Here is a 22036-nt window from a genome sequence, read left to right as displayed (position 1 = left end):
GCTTCTTCAGTCTTCTGAAGTAGGACAAAAGAGCAAGCATTCAAAGTAGTGGAGAGTTGGCCCAGATTGGTTCAGTGGTATTTTGCTGCCTTCACTGCATATGAAGGTCACCCTGAAGTGGAACACTATGTATGTTAGGTTAATAAATACTTACTGGATTGACACGTTAAGTTTTATCTGACACAAGTCCCATCTTTCCATTGGATTTTCTAATTTTACACCATTTCTGGTGGCATTTGTCCTCCTGCAACCATCCAGGAGCCAACATAAATTTTGTAACATGCTCCAAAAGCTATTGCAGTGCTTGTGCCTATTCACATTGACTAGTGCCAACTTACTGTAGTCCTGTAGTGTGTCAGGACTGGGTTGACACCATGTTGCTCACCTCACAGCTACAGATGGCAGGTCTGAGGCCAGTGTGCCTCTGCACACCCTGATACTAGGCAGCAAGCTATGCCAGTGGCTTGAGGAGCTACCATGCTGTTTCTATTTCTTTATTTCACACCTGGCTTGATAACGCATCAAACACATCAAAACATCAAGATAATACCCGATCTTACAGCCTCTTCTGTAATTCTAGCTGAAAAGGTTTCTTCCAATTAATGCCATTTAATTAGAAGCTTTCAACCTGTAATTAGAAACTTACACCAGCCCACCTTTGTTTCTGGAAAATGCATTTCTGGTTTAGGCAATTATAGTAACATAAAAAGTAATTATTTTTCTCCATGTGTGAAATGAGTGTTCTCATTAATGCACCCAACAGGAGGAGGAATTTGTTTTGTTTCAATTTGTTTTCTTATGTAACTTACTGCAGTAAAATAAGGTACAGCCAATACCCAGAAATGGTGCTTTACGTGGTAGCTGGGGCATATCTAGCTCCTGAGACTGTCACTTGCTCCTGCTGGGAACACAGAGAAACTGCGTACAATTAACACAATGCAGTTAACAAGCCTCCGTGAAGGAACTGCCAGCCCGAAACCATTACTTGGCTAGTTTTGACTCAGGCTGTGTAATGCTGTGCCAAGAGACATTCGGTGGTGTGATGTCTGTAATGGAAATGAGAGTCTGTAAAGTTCCAGCTAGTGGCATCATAGCAGTGGTTTCGTTATCAGGTCTTACTCAACCACTCATTGATGATGTCATTTACTATCCCTCTTTTATTGTTCCAGAAGAAAAGATATTCATTCCTTGCCTTTTCTCTAACCAAAGCAGGTTCTCTGCTTTTTTTTTTATCTCATGGTGTCTCCTATCGTTGATTCCTGGCATTAATTACATTAATAAATAGGGCTGTAGTCTAGCTGAATCTCAGTCCCACCTACAACTGCTGTGATTTTATTAATCGCTCCTGTGGTCCCAACTGGTAACTCCTCTCCCTTGAGAAACTGGCACTGTGCCTCTGGCATCAGCACCGATGGGACTGTGCTGCTCTGGATGCAGCCCTGGCCATTCCATTTTTAGGAAAAATTTTCTTCCCTGAAAAAGTATTTAAATGTTGGCACAGGCTGCCCAGGGAGGCGGTGGGGTCACCGTCCCTGGAGGTGTTCCAGAACTGCGGAGATGTGGCAGTGGGGATGGGTTGAGGTTGGACTTGTTGATCTCAGTGGTCTTTTCCAACCTCTTTGATTCTGTGATTCTGCTGTTGCCCTGGTTTTGCGGCAGTTTCCCACCACTTGGCCCTGTAACAGCTCTGGATGTCGGAGCTCATCAATTAAGGCTGAAAGATTGAGCACGGCAGGACGGAGGGAATCCTGCAGACAGCTCTCTGCTCACGTCTGTCAGGCACAGTGGGGATTCGGAGCGAGACCAATCTGCTCACAGCCCACCGGGTGAGGAGAGCGTCGCTGCCGTCATCACTAAAATAGAAACAATTCATTTTGCATCCCTCAGTCCCTTCCCTGGCCCTTAAAACTCATCATCATCATCATCATCATCACCTTAAACTGCTTCTGTATTTACCACACATCGTTTTTGACTGTCTCCCAATTTCTATGATAATTTCCTTCCTTGATTTATAAGCAACAGCATTTTTTAATTATCCAGATGATTTTAATTTTCTCAGCCATACCTCTACTTCGTAAAACATTAATCTCGCACTTTGTTCTTTGACAGTCTCTACCCTTCACCACTTCTCCAGTTCATGATGAAACCAGATCTCAATAGTATTACACACCACATCTTTCTCTCTAAAGTAATTTGATCTTTTCCACTTGATCTCTCTTTTTGTCCTCTAAATGCTATATTTTTTTTTCCTGTATACCGTTCTAGAGCTTACTTAAAAAAAATAATTAAAAAAAAAAAAAAACCATTTAGGATAACTGACGTAACTACAGCTTCTTCATCCCCTTCACCCATTCCCATGCATTAGCCTGATAAACATTCAAAGATACAAAGAACTCACAATTGTATTTTGACTTCTCTACGTTTTTCTGGTTTCATTGCTTTTAGTGCTCTGAATACACAGCAGTGGGCTCCTGTGAGCCACGCCTTCAGACTCCTTTGGTTTCTCATTTATCTAGACTCATCTGAATCTTTCAGCATTAGCTAAGCATCTTCCTAATGCTGGCTTTGACCAGTTTTGTAATGGTTTCAAACTGCTCCTGTTACTGCAGAGGGAAATGGTCAGAACTGATAGATGTAGGCTGGCAAAAGGGGAGGATTGTTCCCCACACACATTCATTCATTCAGAGAATGCAGCACCTGCAGATCTCAAGCAGGACTGTTCATCCAGCATCATAATCTAAGGAAATACTAATTTTCATCTGTAATTTATATATAAGGGCAATTCACGTTATTTTATCCATTCTTTCTCTCTTTACTCAGCTTTGTACAAAATCTCTTTAGCATCTCTGTTGTCCAAATACGGAGGAGTGAAGCTGTTGCCCTCCTTGCCATTTGAACCAGACTTATCTCTGGCTCAATTAGAAAACTGTAATTTCCAATAAAACATCGTTAGACCTCTGATCCTGTCAGGTCCCTGACAGGTTTAGTTGGATTTTCCTTAGGAATTAACCATAGTTTGTGGGTGATAGCTCAAAGATTCTAGATCTTATTAGGAATTAGATGTGGCTATAAAAATCTTCAGAGTATGGCTGCACTGAAATTGTCATTTAACAGATTTGCAGCATAGACTCTGGAAACTGTATCATGATGCAGGCTGTCAAACTAAGGAATATTTACAGCTATAGCTAGGATTTACAATTGGGTGCCATGATAATCATATATCCTTGTTTACTTCTGTAATTAATGTTGCTATAGAAAATACCCTGGAAACCTTTCATAAGGAAGATTTATTTATGTTGATTGAGACTGTAATCAGATGTCCTCATTCAAACAGTAATTGGAGTGCTTCATTAAAATGTAATTGCAAACAAGGTTTATGTCAGTGCTGGGGAATAAATAACGGGGATACATATCTTATTATTAGTGATGATATCTTCTGTAAGCTTTCAGAGTGCTTGCTGCTTTTGTGCTGTGCCATACGTGACAACATATTTACTCAAAATGTTGGTATCTTGATTAGGAATGAGAGAGAGAGATTTTGTTTTACTGTTTTTATTTTAAATTCTCACTCCAAGGCCAGGTCTCTTTTTTATTATTATTAGGATTTTTTGCTCTTTTCCTGTTTTTACCTTAAGCTCTGTGTCATTGCTATTGCCATATTTTAGCTCATTTTGTTCTCCTGAAATAGCAGTCCCTTACAGTAGGAAAGAAATGTAGGGCAGATGGGGATTGCTCATGACAGAGCCTTTTGCTCATTGTAAGATTGCAAAAATTTGGGTGAACTTCAGCTAAGGTTTTGGCCAGATGAGTCCCAGTCCTTGTTCCTCCTCCCAAACTTTCTGCTCCACTCTGAGCACATGTAAGGCAGTTTAAAAAAAAAAAAAAAAAAAAAAGTTTAAAAGCATTCTGGAAATGGAAATTAAGCACGGTTTCTTTGCTCTTCAGTAAAAGCTAATTACCTTCCAATTAATGAGTAGTAAATTACTGTGTTTTATTCTATACATAGATTTATGTAAGATAACACAAATAATGGAGTCAGAAGTATAAGTCACTGGGAATGGGTGATCCCATTGATTTCATTGGAACAAGAGACTTAAAACTGAAAGCAAATTTCAACCTGAGATACTGGTTCATTACCAGCAAATTGATGGAGTTCTACATTTACTTGCTAGCATAATTTACCAATTGTATGAGATGTAAGCAGGCACAGTGGTAACATTGGCTAATTTTATGCTCAATGTGAAATCTTATAGCTGGTCAGATGGATACCGTAAGAAATAATTAGAGTCATTAGAAATAATGGGCTACAGCTGCAGTAATACATGCTCTATTCTCAGTCCAGAGGTTTCTAAGCAAAATTAAATTAGCTCATGTTACCACACTGCTGCATCATATGCTCCTCACCTCCTGAGAGCAAACTTCTCTTTCCATTTCCACACTGCAAATGAAGTTTGTGCCTAATGCAGAAAAATCTCATGTTGGGAACAAGGACTTCTGAAGCTCGAGGCCATTCCTTGTATTTTACCATTGAATGGCAAGTCTTGTTTGCACTGGTGCTGAACTCTGGCAAGTATTTTCCTCAGGTATATCCTTTTCTCCCCAAATTCCAAAATCCATTCATAATAGTAAGGCAAAAGATGGATTACTCCAGAGGGGTTGAGGAAGTGGAAAAGAAGGAACTATAATCCATGGTGCTGGGGTGATTAATGTGTCTGTTTATGGTGAAGGAAATGAAAACTAGAAGTCTGGGTAAGTAATGATCTTCCCAATGAATTTCACCAGAGCCACAATGCAGACCCAAGTGCTGACCTCCTTCAAATTATTCCTGAAGTTTTCAAAACCAAGGAAGAATGGCACTAAAAGTTTTGCTGTCTAGATTGCTCCCAGAACACAGGATTTCCAGCAGTAGCAGGAGTGGGCTTCACTGTGGGATGCACATATACCATTACAGCTCTTTAACATCAGAGTGCTTTGGTGGTAGGTTTGAGTAAAAGGGCTTCAGAGACACATTTAGCACTGTCCATTAAGCATGGAGAGCTGGAGAAGGGCTTCCTTTGCATTCATTGCTGTGCAGGCTGTGTGTGCTCAGTGGGAGGAACGGTATTTTTGATGAAGGTAAGAGCTTCTGGAGTTGTGGGAACATCAGTTATCTATTTGCCATCCATCTTTGGCTATGGTACTTACCTGACCTCAGTTATTACAGTATGTAACTGCTTCACAACCGCTCATCTATTTACCTTTCCATTCTCCCTGTGGAGCTCGGAAGTGCTATTACCTCTGTTGCAGAACTAAGTACGATTAAGGGTCAGATTTGCTATGGTATTTAGGTACTCAATGGGATTTTCAGAAGTACCCAACACCTGGTTTACTAAGTGGATCTTAGGCTTCTTCAATAGTTGTGAAATCCCATTACTTTCATTCTTTGAAAAATTTTGGCTTGCCTGGCAACCTGGGAGCTATAAGAAAGGTTTCCATGGTCATCACCCAGACAAGAGGCTATAGGTAGGACAGGAACAACTTTCTGGCAGTGGCAGGATCATTTTATCTCAGTTGTGAATTCATCAAGTTTGGAAATCACTGTAACTCTGCATAGCAGTGAACCTCCTCTACTTGCATAGCTCTGTCAGAGAGGTTCTCAAGACAGTGGAGCAAAAATAAGCAGCGCCTGTGGTCAATAAAAAAGAGCTTATGTGCCAATTGGTGGGATGGAAATTCAAGAGCAGGAGCAAATAATGAAACAATCTATATTCATGCACCTTTGCAGCCTATGACTGTAAGTACGAGCTTACACCTAGCTGGGAGATGTGAATCCTGCTGAAAGCTCCAGAGTATCCTACTGAAAAACAAATGTTGATTTTGAACAAATTATCTGTTCATCGCTAAATCATTTTCTTTCGTTATTAGTCTTCAAATTGGTTCTGCTCTGGAAGGCAGAATTAGATTTAAAAGCAGAGTGTCTCTTAAACGCTTGCTTCAAATGAAAGTATTCGGTAAACATTTCTCAAAGCTCCTAGAGCATAAACTCCTCAACTCCTTTCTGGGGCTTTGCATGGATTTTTCAGCTCCTGATTTAAAGACAGATGTCTCAGGAATTCATTCAGGAAACAGAAAATAATCAAATCAAGCCCCTTGCGATCATATACCCCTCTAATGCCAAAGACAGTTTTATCAAGACCTTTTTGTCCTTGCTTTAGTAGCATAAACTGGGACAAATGTCCCACGCAGACAGGAGATACCACTGTCAAACATGTGTAGGAGAGTGAGAAGAATAAAATTCTGAACTCATAGTACAAATGCAAAACCACACGAGCTGCAAGCACACGATTCTCATCACTGGAAGAGCTGCCTGTTGCTGTTAATTTAAGGTTCTTAAAAAGAAAGCTCTGGGCTTCAAAATGATACTTTTAACATTAAAAGGATGGGGTTCGGTAAATTCAGCATGTCAGCAAGATTGCAACTGTCTGAGCCAGTAATTTAGGAGAAAAAGAATTAGATTTGGCTCAGCTAATTTTAAGAAAGACACGTGGTTCTACAAAGAGCAGAACCCCAGTGTTGTGTGCTGGTGCCATGTTCCATCATGGGCTATCAACAGGTGCTTGAGAGGGACCTCCATGGTCCAAGAGCTCTGTGGGGATCAGGATATATATAAAATTCCATGGGCTTCATCAGTGTTTTGAAGATACTGTTCTCCTGCCTGTAGGATTCCACTGGTTGGAGGATGGAGCCTCATGCCCCTTCTTAGATATGAAAAGAGAATAAAACTGGGGACAGTGTTGTCTAACAAAGTTCTCGGTGCTTGTTTGCTTATTCAAAGCAGGAATTTAGCTCAGTTTGGTGTTATGAGGACTTATGTGCATAAGGGAGGTTCTGGAAGTAGAATGTTCCCTCCTGTTCATTGCAGGAGAGTTAGACTGGATGACATTTAAAAGTCTCTTCCAACTCAGACGTTTCTAAGATTCTATGATTCCATCATCCCCCAGCATGGGAAGCTATTTGTTAATTCCCTGTTCCTTAGCTCTCTCCAGTACAGCACTGTTGTAGGAGTGCGAGACTGCTCTCATAAAGGGCAGCAATCAAATGCTGCTGTAACTGAGTCCACTTGCACTGTGGTCTCTGATCAGTGCTTTGCACTTAGAAAGTTTATTTCTTCTTGGCCAAAAGAGCTACAAGATTAACAGATGAATAAATGTTTTGAGACAGCCAAGGTGTGAAAGAAATTGAAGCCACTGAGATGTCAAATAGCTGTAGAATCACCTGGCCGTGGCTCTCAGGAATTATTTTATCCTCGTAAGATTAGAGCTCAGATTAGCTCAGTTGTCCTGAGGATTGGGCACATCCTCTAGTAAATGTAGCCATAGTGACTTAAGACCTTCCTGGCCCCAGATCCTCTGGAGGATTCTGGAGCAGCAGCAGTGGGACACAACATTTGCCCACATCCTACAGCCCAGATCCTGGGGTTGAGTGCACGTGGAAGGTCCTTAGCACTGGGGGCTGTGCCACCAAAGGTGAGAGCTGTGAGGGGCAGAAATCCCCAGTGAAAATGTGGGGCAAGCAGTACATTCACCCATTGTAATGAAAGTCACCAGAATGCATGTGTCAGAGCACGAGGGCTTTGTGCTCCGACTATTTTTACCAGAAAGGAATTCTTACAGATACTGGAAAGGCAGTTATTGCAATTGGAAGGTCAGAGAGGTTCTTATATGAGGTAACACTATTTAATGTCAATCATTCTTTGCAGGCTTTTTCTCCACCATGCCATCTGCGATTCAATCAGGAAAAAGAAAAAGAAAACGAGTAGCAGCAGCCACCTTAACCTTTGGTTCCTTGTGCAGGGAACAGCCATGGGCTGACACCAGCAGAGGGATCAGAAGAAGGTTTATGTGGGATGTAACTTCCCTCTGGAGAGCAAACAAAAAGCAGCTTAGGATGGTTGTGCAGAGGATGGGAACCATGAAGCTGTGCTAACTGTCTGTGTGTCACTTCTCTGAGATTTAGATTCAGCCAGGAAATCATGGGTGAGTTTGAGCTCTTAAGAGAAAGGTGTTTGAAACCCAGCAAGAGGGACGGTCATAACTTGGAAAGTGCCACACGGAGCTGTGCCTCTGCTTTATAGAACTGTTGGCTGCAATAAATATGACCAAACTCCCTCAGTCTCTTGTAATGCTGTCTCAGTACCAGCAGGAGTCCATTTAAGAATACACTGACTTGCACAAATGATTGTATACGAGAAGAGAAACAGCTAAAGTACCGCTTCAGTAATGCAGTCAAATCCTCAAAGATGCTCAGGAGAGCTGGGTGGGTGTGTGCATCCTCATGCTTTGGTTTTGTCACTGTGGTCACTGCCCAAAGCACCCCAAGCAGAGGATCTTTTGTTCAAGTTGTCGTTCTGGCTTCAGCTGGTGAGATCACAGTTGAGATTTGCTGATAGTACAGAAAATTAGCTGTGATAAAGTCAACAAGGAGGAATTGCCAAAGAGGGAGAAATGTTTTTTATTGTTATTTTCAATACGGAAAGTAATGAGAGTGTTTTATAAAGAAGAGAAGGGACAAGTACAATACAGTACCTATGAATGAATAATCAGACAGAAAGACTGAACCTTGCACTTCCAGATCTTAAAGCATTAACCTCAATTGCCTGAACTAAAGGGCTTGGCCGTGTTAGCCAGAGCTGTAATGGGGTTGTCAGATCTCCCTCACATAACTACAGTTAGGAGGGGTCAAAGCACTGGGAGGCTGCTGCTGTGAGCGCTGCAAAGTGAGCACTGCACTGGAGACCTGGAACTTGGGGAATTTCCATCTTTTTCTTTTGTTCATTTTCTTATGTCATTAAACCTTTAAATACTTCACGTTACAGGGCATCAGGAGAATGAATTTGCTCCTGCTTAGCAGTGCTCTGAGGAAGAAAAGTGCTTGCGCTCTCTGTGTAGCTATCCTGCTTTGCTAATATCCTCCGTTAGTATTCATTAGTTACAAATCTGAGCTATTGCATGAGGGAGTTAATCATGGTGGAAGCTTTATTGCACCTCACTTCTCGTTCCAGCATTTACAGCTCAGCAAAGCTGATGTGAAATGCTGGCAGATTGAATTTGTAGACTCTTTACCACATTCAGTTGGATATTAGGAAAGATTTCAGCACAGGCTGCCCAGGGAGGTGGTGGAGTCACCGTCCCTGGAGGTTTTCAGGAAGAAGGTGGATGCCACACTGAGGGATGTGGGTTAGTGGGCATGGTGGGGAGTGGGTTGGGGTTGGAGTAGGTGATCTTAGAGGTTTGTTCCATCCTTTATAATTCTATGGTTGCAGGTGGTTTCTTTCTGCTGACTGAACCAGCTGTGAATCTGAACTTTGTGTGATGCCAGGCTGCCTTGCAGTGTGCGCTCAGACTGTTCAAGACCACAACCCAAGGTTACACGTGAATCCTCAGCCCACCAGGCTCAGTAAGACCCTTTTCTCTTGCAGACTGGAGTCACCCACACGCGCACTGGTGATGGAGGCTCCAAAGGGCATCGAGATCAACGCTGAGGCGGGCAGCTTGAAAGCCACGTGCAGGACAGAGCTCAGGCTGGAATCCAAAGATGGAGAGGTAAGCTAAGAGCGTCAAGCTTTCTGGCAAACACAAACCAAGCTACAGATCTCTGCAGATTTATAACCTTCCTGTTCGCTTAGTACTTGAAAAACAAGTTTTAAGTCGCAGAACCATGATTCTATTCTAAAAGCACTGGTGAAGCCTTCCTAGCATAGGTTCTGCTAGCAGTGATTGAACATATCATATGCAAACAAGGCTCACTCTGTGGAGAAGGCTAATTCATTATTTTTAAAGTGCTCGGATAATAGCATCTGTGGTTCAGGCAAATTTATGCAGCAGTAAAGTACACAGTGCTCCTAAATTCTTTGTTTCCTTGTCACTTTAAAGCAGGATTTACGTGGCCAACATAATTAAATCTTTTATCATACATATTTTCTATGAGAAGAGCTTAATTCACCCGTATTGATCCGAAAAGCTTTTATAGCTGATGTTTTCATTTTGGAAAGAATGTGAACATTAGGAGACACAGGGTGTTGCAATGGGAAAACTTCTAAAGGGAAAGAGGGAATAACTAAAGCTGATAAGAGAACAGAAGTAAAAGAGGTGTTGAGTTAAACCTCTTCTGGTGTCTCAGGAGAGTGTGCACACCCGTTCTCATCCCCTCCTTCTGCCACAGCTGTGGAAGACACTGAAGGATGTGGATGATGGGAACCCAAGGAGAGCCTCATTGGAGGCTTCTCATAGGATGTGAGATCCGGTACGGCCTGCTGTTTTCCTGTCTTAGTGTCCTCAGTGATTCACAGATTGAGATTCTTATTGCGATTTCTGTTATTTCTAAACATTTGCATTTTAAGATATTCCAGATCCCCCTGGCAAGGAGTTTAAAACAAAACAAAGTAAAACAAAAGTAGCAATAAAACTCTTAACTAATATACTGCAATTGAAATTCAAGGCATTTCATGACTGCAAGCAGTTGCCTTCATGTTTTTTAATGCTAATTTTGCTCTTTCAGGCAATTAGATGGCTGGATACTAAAACAGAAGTGATCTTTACTGTAATCACAAGATAAGTGTCAGTTGCCCTGTAATATTCTGGGCTGTAGGTTATAGAATCCAACAATCATTTGAGTTGGAAGGAGCTCTTAAAATCCATCTGGTCCAACTCCCCTGCAGTGAACAGGGGCACCCACAGCTCAATCAGGTTATCTTAGTGTGCTCTTCTCAGTCACGTTAGAAAATTTTCATTTATGTTCAGTTTTATAAGAAGAAATTTAGATCTGTTATGGCATTTAAGTAATTTTTAATATACATAATAATAATAATATACATAAAGGTATTACATGTACACATAAAACACACATAAAAATGAGTGCTGTGAGTCTGCAAACATGACTGGAAATGAGAGCAGAGTGCCAGAAGTCCCAGCAGAGGAGAGGGATCACCATTGCCTAGAGGTGATCCAAATGTGCTGTTCACCTACCAATGAGGGCACTGCCATCACACTGCTGGGTGCTGCAGGGCTTAACTCACACGCTGGTGCCCCAGGAATCAACAAGCCAAGAAAACGTAGATAAACAGAAAAAGAGTGGAGGTCTCATGGTAAACTCACAGACATGGATGTCAGCCTTTCCCCAGCTTCACACACTTGGCTGCCCAGTTTTTGTAGCAGCTCAGTTGTCCAAAGGAGGCCTCCTTAAACGCAAGATCAAAAATAACAGCTCTTCACTAATCCTCTCTCTTTTTTTCTTTCTCCCCTCCTCCGGCTTCAGATAACATTGAATTCTGCAAAAATCAAACTACCTAACTTGCCTCAAGGATCTTCCTCTTCTGCAGGGTCCAGGCAAAAAATCTACGAGCTCTGTGTGTGCCCCAATGGGAGGTTATTTCTGTCTCAGGCAGGCACTAGCTCCACCTGCCAGATAAATACAAGCGTCTGCCTTTGAGAGACAATTTGCAGTGGGGCATCGCAGGCAGCACAAAAGCCAATTCTGGTCTCCTAGGTTGCAGCTGCCAACTATTTTTACTAGAACACAGAAAGCCTATCAAAGACTTTTTTTGTGTGCGCGCGTGTGTGTGAATATATATATTAAAAATATATATATATATAAAATTATATATATCCTCTGTGTAAAATGATGTTTCAGTACAAGGAATCCCAGGGTGACCCTGTTACATTTGTGTAGCATTTCTCTTTCCCACACCAAAATTTACTGGTACAGTCTACTGAATTGGGCTTGATGCTCCCCTGGACCCTTCTGTAATAGTACAGTCTAATGATCACCCCTTGTTTTTGACCATGTTCTAAGAGTAATGGGATTGCTGACTCTGGAACCAATGTAGACCTACCAACATACTAAAAGGAGAGTAGCGTCTCTGATTATTTTTGCACCATTATATCAGTGGCATGAGGAAAACAAAACAGCCAGATGTGCTGTACTGGTTGCCTAGAGTAATCCAAGACACTTGGGGTTAAACTGCACTCTTTAATTTTACCTGAAGCGTGGCTTCATGTTGGGAGAGATGGGTTACACTTTGCCAATAGAGAAGTCCTAATCTTCTTGCTGAATTACTTTCTGAAGGACTTTGATTCTTGCCTGTACCTGCAATGAATCGCTTGTGCTATTTAGACGTCACACTCGGCTCTAACCCCAACCTAAAGTCATCTCTGTGCTAACGAAATTAGCATTGTATTTGTTCTTGACAGGAAAAAAAGTTACGAAAATTGGACTAGAAGAGAAAAATCTTGAACTACTTTATTTAACAGGTATCCTGGATTACCCTACGCAACCTCTATTACCACCTTTAACTTTGAAGTGATCTAACATACCTGGAAGGTGTAAGATTTGGAACTTACCCACCAATACCTGTAGAAACAAAGAAAGTCACTTGTTAAACCCATGGAAACACAGAAATTCACCTGAATTTGACATATAATATTTGTGCTGTGTTAGAATTTTTGTCCTCTTTCTATTCAGAACATGCAGTCCAAGATCACATACATTTTGTGGAGGTTGCAAATGTCAGAGACGCTGACAATGAAACAGATATTTTTTTAAGACTCTAGAAAAATTTTGACAAATTCAGATTACTGTAAAGTGAAAGCTTTGGATGCTGGTTCCTCTAGAATTCCAGCCCCAGAATCTCTGTGGTCAAATCTCTTCACGGGTGCGTTTTTCTTATTGAAGTCAAGGAGTTACTTGCAGGCACGATAAACCATAAATCTGATCTGGTGACATTATCAGTGATTAACTTTTGAGGAAAAAAAAAACTGAAATGAGCCCAGATTTTTTAATTTCGACCCATAACTGCATCCACATGCATGTAAAAATTGTTTAAAAACCAGTGTACTAATTAGTGCAAAAGGGTTCAAGTCACAGTAAATCTCATGAGGACAGCAAGGTTTCTACACCACTGAGATGCTACTGAAAATATTGCCTCATGTGCAAACATGGCAGATCTGTGCCTATTCCTAGCGGTATCTGAGCAAAGCTGGTATTCTTCAAGCTATTTTCAAGATACAATGTCACTGACAATAATTTGTAGAAATAATTTAGCCCTTTCCTTTGGAACATATTTCCACATGGTTTCATGTGGTCTGAAAAGTACCAGGGTTTGATGTTCTTAAATGATTGATTCTAGCCTGATCCAAAATTGGCTGGACTCAGTGGGAAGATATCCATGGCATTTTGATTGGATGTTTGCTTCCCAACAAAGCAAAATTCCCATGAAATTTATTTCTGAAAGAGGATTGAGTTATCTACTTATATTTCTCTGATGCTTTCAGATTAATGAACAAATTCAAATTATTTGTTAATGAATTATTCCTGTAATTATTATCTTGAGTCAATGTTCGAATGCAAAGGGTCACCCAGGATAACAATTGTATTGGGACACAGGACTATACCATCTCTGTTCAAAGAGGGGAATTGTGCCTATGCCTTAAGTCAATGCACTCAGCAAGGAGAAGCACATCATATTTATCTTGTTATAAAAACTACTTTATTTGGGGGGAGGGACAGGAGGGTGTCTTGGGAAATGGTTGTGCAACTTAAAACAGATATTAATGAAATGTATTAAGACTGTAGGGGCACTGAGAGCGATAACTGTTGTTGGTTTTTTTTACCACGTTAAATATAGCAAAATACTGTGTATGTTACCTCTGGGATCACAAGTGAAGTCCCATTCATAGTCCTACATTTTCTATAGATTTTTTTTTTTCCTGTTTCGTTTAATACTGATCACAAACATTATATTAAGCATGGCCCAATTCATGAACAAATCCCATGTTTGCAAGCACACGAGTGGTTGTGAAGATGCGTGCTGCAGGAGGTGTGCCCTGTACAGAAAACAAGTTGGGTTAGCTTTCCCTTCCCTGAAGGTATCAGTGCCAGTTGGTAGCATGGGGCTGAGCACAAGGAGTGGCCCAGTGGGGATACTGTGTCCCAATCCCTTACTCTGATCCCCAGTGGTCAGTCCTCATCCCAAATACTCTTGGGCTGCTCTGCAGCAATTTCACTTTGACCTGATGGTCTTTTCCCCTGGGATCTTGGATGAGATGGGCACCCTCATACTTGGGAAGACCATGAGATTGCTTAAGAACATTAATTTTGGTATGAATGTCTGTGGGGGAGCTGTTAGAGAACAGCCTTAACCTCTGTGCCGCTACTGTTTTCTGCAGAAAGTGAACAGTGGGTACCTTAATTATGCTTAGGTGAAGGAGTTCAATATATTCTACAATTTTGTCTCTGTTTTTAAAAGCGTAAAATGATTTTCTGTGTGCACAGAGACTGAACCCACGCAGAGACTTGAAAACCATTTGACCCTCACTTCAGTTTTAAGGCCGCAGTTCAGATGATGCTGCTTGCTCTTGAGTTGGCCATGTGAATAATCCTCTGCTGTTTGTGAGTGGCAAACCAGGACGAGCAGGATTGCATCTATAAGAGTCCAGGGGAAAAATTGCATTTTTGTTTAAAAAGCAGCATGCAGACACATCCAGCCATCTCATAGTTCATAGTTTGTTGTCTGGGGACAGCTGTGGTGTGACTAACTCACCTGCTGGGAGAGGCAGATTGATGAAGGTTTGGTTTTCCTCCTGCCTTGTCCAGAAACCACTCACAATTGCTTTACTTGTATGGGTTGGTTTTCCCTGAGTACAAACCAAGTCAGAACATCCCTGGCTGGAATTTTGTACGCATACTCTACCTGCTGTTGATAAATGCCAAAAACAAGGAAGGGTTTGTGTATTTCTTTATGAATTGGGCCTGCAGTTTATTTCAATTGAGCATTTGCGATGAGGGGAGATGGCATTTATCTCAAATCAGAGTTTAGTTTTACCTCTCGACACTAAGGCAAGGCTGGGGTGGTTGGTGAATTTTTTTCATGCTGAGCCCAATGGAAGAGATGCCAATGACTTCATGGCCTGAGCTAGGGCAGGAGCCTGATGGGTGAGAATTCAGGGCACTGATGCCAGAGGAAACAGTGCCAGCAGCTGTGGTGGCTGTGGAGCTGAACTCTGACTGCACCGTGTGGGATCCTGCATTGCAGCTATGTGCATTGCAAACACTGAAATGCTAATCAAGAGACTGTGATACTAGTGTCAATGTCCCTTAGGCAACCAGATAAAGATAAATGCTTTTATGTGTTATAGCTCTTAACTTTACAGGGTTTTGGGACCTTGTTAAATTTGCTTTCAATGCCACACTTCAGTACTGACTGTCAGTGTTTAGCTGTACACCAGTACCTTATGCATATGTCATGAATGACCCTTCTGCTGTAATGAGTTGGGAGGGCGGGCGTAAAGTAAAAAGATTTTGCCATTAGCAAAAGCAGAGATCCTAATACCGATGGTACAGCACGTGTTCTCCAAATACCTTTGTTTTGGTTGACTTTTAAACTTTTTTGAAGCGTATTACCTGGTAGACAGTGAAATGGGTGGCTGTAGAGTACCAAAATATGTTAAAATGAAAGGAAATCATTGAAAAGGGAAGGCCAGTAACTGTGAAAATAGGTGTGTGACCTCTGTAGGTATACATGTTTAGAAAACAAAGTGATTTGTATTTTTCTCTCAGTCACATGCTGTTAAACACCTGGATTTTAAAGAGGTTTTTTTTTTTTTTTTTCCTCATTCAATCACAAGTGTCACAATGCACAAAGAAAAAAGCTTAAGGCATTCACCTCCCAGTCCCACCTGCAGTACAGCAAAACAATATCTGAATCAAGAAACCCCCCCCTAGAAATTACTTGAAGATTGAGGAGAGATTCCTATGGAAACCTGTGAATAACTTGGTCAGTTTGCATCATACCTAGTTTGCAATGATAGATGGTCTTACAAGAGATTAACTTTTGTTGTCATAGCATACATGCACACACATATATATACGTGGTTAGCTGCACTTGTTTACAACAAAAGACATTTTTTCTTTATATTTGCAGTTATGGCTTTAAGTTTCACATTGCAAAAGACAATGAGAAAAGACCAAAGATTACAGAAATTAATCCTTTCTCTGGTTGCCCTCACAGCTGAAATGCATTAACTTTAATGGTGCTTTTTTTGGAACCGGGCAGGAAAAACACAGGTTTATCACATAGATGCATGTGAGAGCGTACAGCAGCAGGAAGCTTTTAATTTCCTTCGTGGAGAGGAATGGAAATAACCTGGAATTCTTTAGGTGTGTACAGAAGGTAAGGTTACCTGGAAGGAGAAACATGAGAAAATAACCAAAGCGTTAAGAGAGATCATCCTGGGCTGAAGGTGTAATTCAACTGAGGAAATGTTGGTTGCTGGCTGTGCACTCGAGCATCAGCAGATGAGGGATGCTGGTAGGACACACAGAATAGCAGGATGCTCCCGTGAAACCATCCAGGTCTTTAGTCCTTGGAATTCACAGTCACCCTGCTCAGTGAATAAGAGAAACTGTGCTGAAATGATTTTATTATGAAGTGCATGCCATAAAAACAAGAAAATCTGGGGCTGTTCTGTTTGGCGGATGGTTTTTGTTGTCTTTCTTTGTTGTTGTTTTTTAATGTCTGACATTTTAAATTTGCAAATGTTATCATCCAGAACTCACCTGAGCAAATGCAGGGAGCGCTCCTGTCAAGCTCTGGCAATCAGGAATTGGTGCTCCTCGAACACAGCAGCGCCTTCATTCTCATTGCCCTTCTTGTTGAGGAATGCAATCACTGTAACGTTTCCATTTTCCCCATTGTAAGCTGTTTCATCAGCTCTGAAATTGCTGTGTAATATTTCAGTGGCAGTATTTCTGCATTGGGGTGGCCTGCAGCCCCCAGTGCCACCTCACACCTCCAAAGACCCAAATCAGCAAGCAGCAAGCATGGGGCAGCAGCACTAAGGTGAAATTTAGGCCTTTCAGGTAAATTTTACACAACAGCTGCAATGTTTTCAGAGCTGATGCAGCCAAGTCTACAGCTGTGGCTGGAGCAGAGCTGAACACTGATGAGGCTCTGATGAGATTATTCAGAAGGAGAGGAGTGCATTACAGAAGGCGGACAGGAGGGAGAAGGAAGAAATGGCGAGAGACATCACCTTAATCATGGTAATGCAGCAAACTTCTTTGTCTGTTTACATGTTATACATTAAATTAATAACGTCCATTTCACTAAATATGGTAGCAATTATGTTTGATCTTCCCTGGTGCACGGTGGAATTACTGTCAATGGAAGCACTTACAGCTTGGGCTGCTTGAGATGGCTAAGGTGTTGTTTCCATCCACAATAACCACAATAGCTTGGGGCTCAGATGGAAATTATAGTGAGTGGCTTGTGTTTAGAAAGCTTTTAAATTTACTGTGCTTCTCAAAACATGGTTATGCACAGAGAGCCCCAAGGCTTTATCATTTAAAACTCTCTTGTCCTGCCTCCTGAATTGCGTCGTGCCCACATGTAAAGGGATGCACTTCTTTATACAGGAAAAGATGGATATTTAAAACTGTGGGATTTATATCCCGAGCAAAGAAGAAAGTATAATCATAGTGAATTGCTGAGATTTCCCATCCAAATCATGTTAAATCAGAGATGCGAGTAAGTCAGTCCCTTAACTTGCTGATTTGCTAAAGATGTTAATTCCTGCAGGAAAGTCAGCCCTGGTGTCACGTCCAGGAAAGCCTCACCTGGGTGCAGCTCATTGCCATGCCATGGCTGGAATTTGGGTTGGGTGGGTAGCAGTGGGCTCCCTGCACAGAAAGAAACGAGATTTCCTTTGAGGGCACTTATCTCCATGGACAGGGTGAGCGTTTGGTTTAACCAGTGTTAAAAAGTAGGAAGGATGTCTCCACTTTGGAGCAATACACAGTTGTGTATATCTCTCATTCAGTTGGCCTGAGCTTTCTGCCAGTAAATGTCAGAAAGAAATTTGTGCAAAACCCTTAGGTTTATTTTTCTCTCTGTACCCAAATGCTTTGAGTAACAACGTGTGACCTTAGTAAAAAGGTCTTTGTTTTCTAAAATTAAAAAGGACACTGCCAACCTTTCACCAGGTCCAACCCAAATGGAGCCTCACCCTTTCTAACAGCTCTCCCTTGGGCAGGAATAGGCCCACTGCAAAGTACAGCTTGTGTGCATCTCTGCATGGAGCAAGAATTTAAAGTTGCATCGTACTCTCATGTTATCCCCCATTAGAAAGACTTAACTGCTGATAGGAGATAAAGCTTCCTGAAGCCTCATACAGCTCAATGCATCATCCCTTTTTAAAGCAGTGCAGCTTCTTTCTTCTCTCAAAGATTTCCTCATAACAGAGTCCTTGAAACATCGCCAGGCAGGCTCGCACTGTGGAGCAGAAGAATAATTAATTGTGGGTGGCTCTATTTCTATTGAAAGCTGGATTATAGTTGAAAGAATGTTGCTGTTATTTCTCCCACTCTGAGCTGCAAGCACCACACACACCCCAGCACTCTGACTGCATTCCTTCCAGGGTTGTTCCATGTACCCAGGAAGCAAGAGCCTGCTGCTTTGGGCATCACCTGGGTCCTCCTAGCCTTGTGCACTTACTGTCAGTGCCGTTCTTGATGTACCAGATAACATTAGCAGCAGTGCTAATGGTTTTGTAGTTGATGTGTGGCTGCAGTCATGGCGGTGGTTATTGGTTGCTGCAGTAGGAATTCTTTGTTCACTCCAAAGGCAGCAGCTGCAGCGAGGCCAGGCGGACACTGGAGCTCTGCTGTTCCCATGGACTGGGTTGGGGCTGCAACTGTCTGCAGGGATTTCCTTTCTGGGGGTTTTCGGAGTTAGGAGTAGCAAAGCCTGACCTTCTGAAAGCAGAAGTGAGCACTCATCACACCTTACGTTTATGGAAGAAGGGCTCCATGATAACATTCCCACCCAGATTTCTCCCTAGATCAGAGCTATTCCTGAGCCATGAGCCAGAACTTGTTCTGGATCTGCACTGTGCAGTGCTTTGGGTGCAGGGAAGGGGTTGATCTACTGGATCTGACTCAGATCCATTCTATTTCATTTTATTTTTTGCCTGCCCCTTATTTTACTTAGTTTCTTTGTGCACGAACACCAATAGAGTTGTTGATGTTAATCCAACAAATCCAAACTCCAAATAATTAAACCCAACAGCAAAACAACATTCAGTGCTAAAGCAAAACCACATTCAACCACAGCAGCAGCATAAAGGCACGACCCATGTGATAATGGCAGTTCTCATCTGTGATGGTTAAATACCTTGTCTGACCTCTACTCTGATAACCACCAATGATCTTGATATTGTAAACAGGACAAACAAATTCTAAAGTCTTATCACAGTTCTCATTAGGGAATTCAGATTGGTTTGGCTTTTTTTCTTTTTAATTTATGTATGTGTGTGGTTGTGTGGGAAAATATAAAGCTTTTTTGTATCAAATAACATCAATCCTTGCACACTCTATGCAAAATTTTGTAAGCATTGCAATAATGCTATGAATTACACAAGGAACTATTTTAACTTTATTACACTTTCTGTATAAAAAAAAAAATTTGTATTTAAATGATTTCAACTGCAATCTTGTAAAATATATTAATAAAATAATGATTGTTAAGAAGGAAAGAGCTGTTGAGTATTTTTGTTTGCTTGAGCATGACAAATATGAGTTAGACCTCAGACTTTTGTATGTCTGTAGGATATGTCTGTATGAGTCTATATATATATGTAGGCCTTAAGTTGCTTCAGGGAAGGCTCATTCTGCATATTACCAGGAAAATTTTTTCTCTGAAAGAAGAAATGCATTGAAACAGGCTGCACAGGGAAGTGCTGGAATTACCATCCTTGGAGGTTTTCAAGAAAAGGGTTGATGTGATATGGAGACATGGTTTAGTGGGCATGGTGAGAGTGTGTTGGTGGTTGGACTTGGTGATCTTAGTCTATGATGTGCCAGGCTGGGTCATACCAGTGATCTGTCTCACAGCCTCAAGTCCCTGGATGTATTCATTCCCCCAAAAAATGCTTTAGAGCTAGAAATGATGGGGAAAGTTGAGTTACCATCTTGGGTAGTAGACGGGTGCATACACCCAGGATCAAGCCCCTGCCTACACACAGTGTGAGGAGCATAAGCTCAAGTCTGTCTGCAAAAGAACAATAAAAAAAAACAAAACCCACAGCACTGTGGATCAGTGTGCTGCTTTAACGATCCATCAGTTTTATTTTAATTGGATAATCAGATGCTCATGGGAGACTCTGCACTTGCCATGCAATCACTTGTGAGCACATTTTGCAGGAGCTGGGTTTTAACTACGAAGTTGTTCAGCCTGGATTTTGTCGGTAAATGAGAGCATTGATTGGGGCTCATTAGCTGAACAAATAGCAAGAATTCAGTCCAGCTGAAAAGATGTGCATGGCTTCCAAGTGCAAGGAGAACGAGCCTGGTTATCACAGCTGAGACATTGCCAGGGTCCAGGCTGTAGGGCTCTATGTTCACCAGTTTGTAGGAGCCAATTTTTACCAGGTTGCAAATGAGTTCTCTCTGGAATGTTTGGTGGACATGCACAGCCCTTCTCTTGCTCTGCGGGTTTTGGACAGTTTGCAGTTTATAAGAACAACAACAACAAAAAAAAACCTCACAAACATCTTTCAGCTGAATTTCAGCTGCCATTCTTGGCTTGAGTTTGCAATGTCTGACAAACTGACAGCAAAGTAATTCAGAAGTTAACCCCATTTAAGCACCACACTGCCAGAGACTTCCCAGCAGCAGCAGGTGATGCAGCGCTGTGCCAGGGCAGGCAATGGTTGCATCCTTCCTTGGGATCAACAAACTCTCCTCAGCTGTCACTAAAGGTGCTGTGATTTGAGCAGGAACGACTTATGGAATTCAGCCCTACGAGCAGCAAAATCCACTCCCTCGATAATTGTCAAAATGCAACTTTTTTCCCAGATTTTTTGCCATTCAGTTTTTAAGAAGTATTTCACCATTCTTCCTTTCTGTCCTATAGGAAATTCATTGTTTCTTTCTTTCTTTTTTTTTTCTCCTCAATAGCAGAAAAGATGAATTTAAAAAAAAAAAAAAATCAAAAGCAGAAAAGAATAATTGAGACCAAATTAATCCATTCTATCCTCTGTAAAATGGTAACAACATCAATTTTAACATTTTATGTGCCGCTGAGTTTTTGTATTTCCCATCTCAGTCCATCCAGTGCAGCCAAGTTGCTGCTGCTGAAGTTCAGTTATTAAATCAGGGTGATTATTTTTATTTTTATGAACAGAAACCAGCAATGAGAAGTACTTATTTTAACAGGTTTTTTCCAGTGCTGTGACCTTGATTCTTCCATCCTTAAACTGAAAAAATCCTCTTGAATTTAGTGATGAAGGATCAGACCTAAATAGCTCCAGTGCCAAATGTATCCCACAGGAAAATTATATGGCCTCATTTAATAGAGAAAAAGCAAGAAGTGTGGCCGGCAGCTCAACCCTGGCTTTCTTCTGCAGTCAATCTATAGTCAGAAGCAGTGGAAACAGTCTTTAAATATTTGATTCACGCTATCAGGCAACTGTAATAAACATTACTGATATGATCTGCACTTTTTAATGTCGGGATGTGTGAATAGCCTCTCACATACTCCAGGCCACCACACAATCAAGCTTGTGTAACACCAGCTGGGCTATTTTTCCCTTCACACCTACGGGGACATTTTCCCCACCACTTTTGGGCTTCGCAGCCTCAAAAGAAACATCACAATGCAGGCAGCAGCCACACCACTGCTTCTTTGCTGAGGAATGCACGGACCCTCTGCTTGACACTGTTCAGTGGGTGTACGGGGGGGTGGGGAAAGCACAAAACAGCATTTAAATCTCTCAGATAACCTCATGTGGCTCCGTTTGCTACTGCTGCTGCTGGGGCTGGACTCCTCTGGGGGCTGCTGTTTCCTCCACAACCTCCTCAATAGCCCAGTGCCCATGCCTGGCTGTAACCACAGGTATTGTCCATGACAGCATAGAATCGTAAAAGCATTTGAGTTGGAAGGGACCTTTAGTGGCCATCTAGGCCAACCCCCCTGCAGTGAACCAGGACACCCACGGCTCCATCA

The 22036-nt window shown here is 41.7% G+C and overlaps 1 protein-coding gene and 1 long non-coding RNA gene across 3 annotated transcripts in view; one reads left to right on the top strand and one right to left on the bottom strand.

Moving 5' to 3' along the window:
• The window catches only part of SGCD (sarcoglycan delta), a 132182-nt gene extending 116535 nt beyond the window's left edge, over nucleotides 1–15647 (top strand). Inside the window, exons 7-8 of one of the 2 annotated variants that reach the window (XM_010719032.4) lie at nucleotides 9458–9581; nucleotides 11293–15647. In XM_010719032.4, coding sequence (XP_010717334.1) covers nucleotides 9458–9581; nucleotides 11293–11466 — 298 coding nt within the window. In that variant the 3' untranslated portion in view covers nucleotides 11467–15647. Of the gene's footprint in view, nucleotides 1–9457; nucleotides 9582–10200; nucleotides 11136–11292 lie in introns of those variants that run through there. The other variant, XM_085236428.1, reaches the window with a different exon arrangement.
• Nucleotides 8475–11270, bottom strand: LOC146543339 (uncharacterized). The gene is made up of 2 exons (XR_014886530.1): nucleotides 11133–11270; nucleotides 8475–9560 (listed from the first exon to the last, which is right to left on the bottom strand). It is a non-coding gene; the product is annotated as an uncharacterized LOC146543339 (long non-coding RNA).
• Nucleotides 15648–22036: the final 6389 nt, after the last annotated feature.

This window comes from Meleagris gallopavo, chromosome 15, assembly GCF_905368555.1.
Source record: "Meleagris gallopavo chromosome 15, MGAL_WU_HG_1.1, whole genome shotgun sequence".
Taxonomy (NCBI): domain Eukaryota; kingdom Metazoa; phylum Chordata; class Aves; order Galliformes; family Phasianidae; genus Meleagris; species Meleagris gallopavo.
This window is presented reverse-complemented; position numbering and strand designations above follow the sequence as displayed.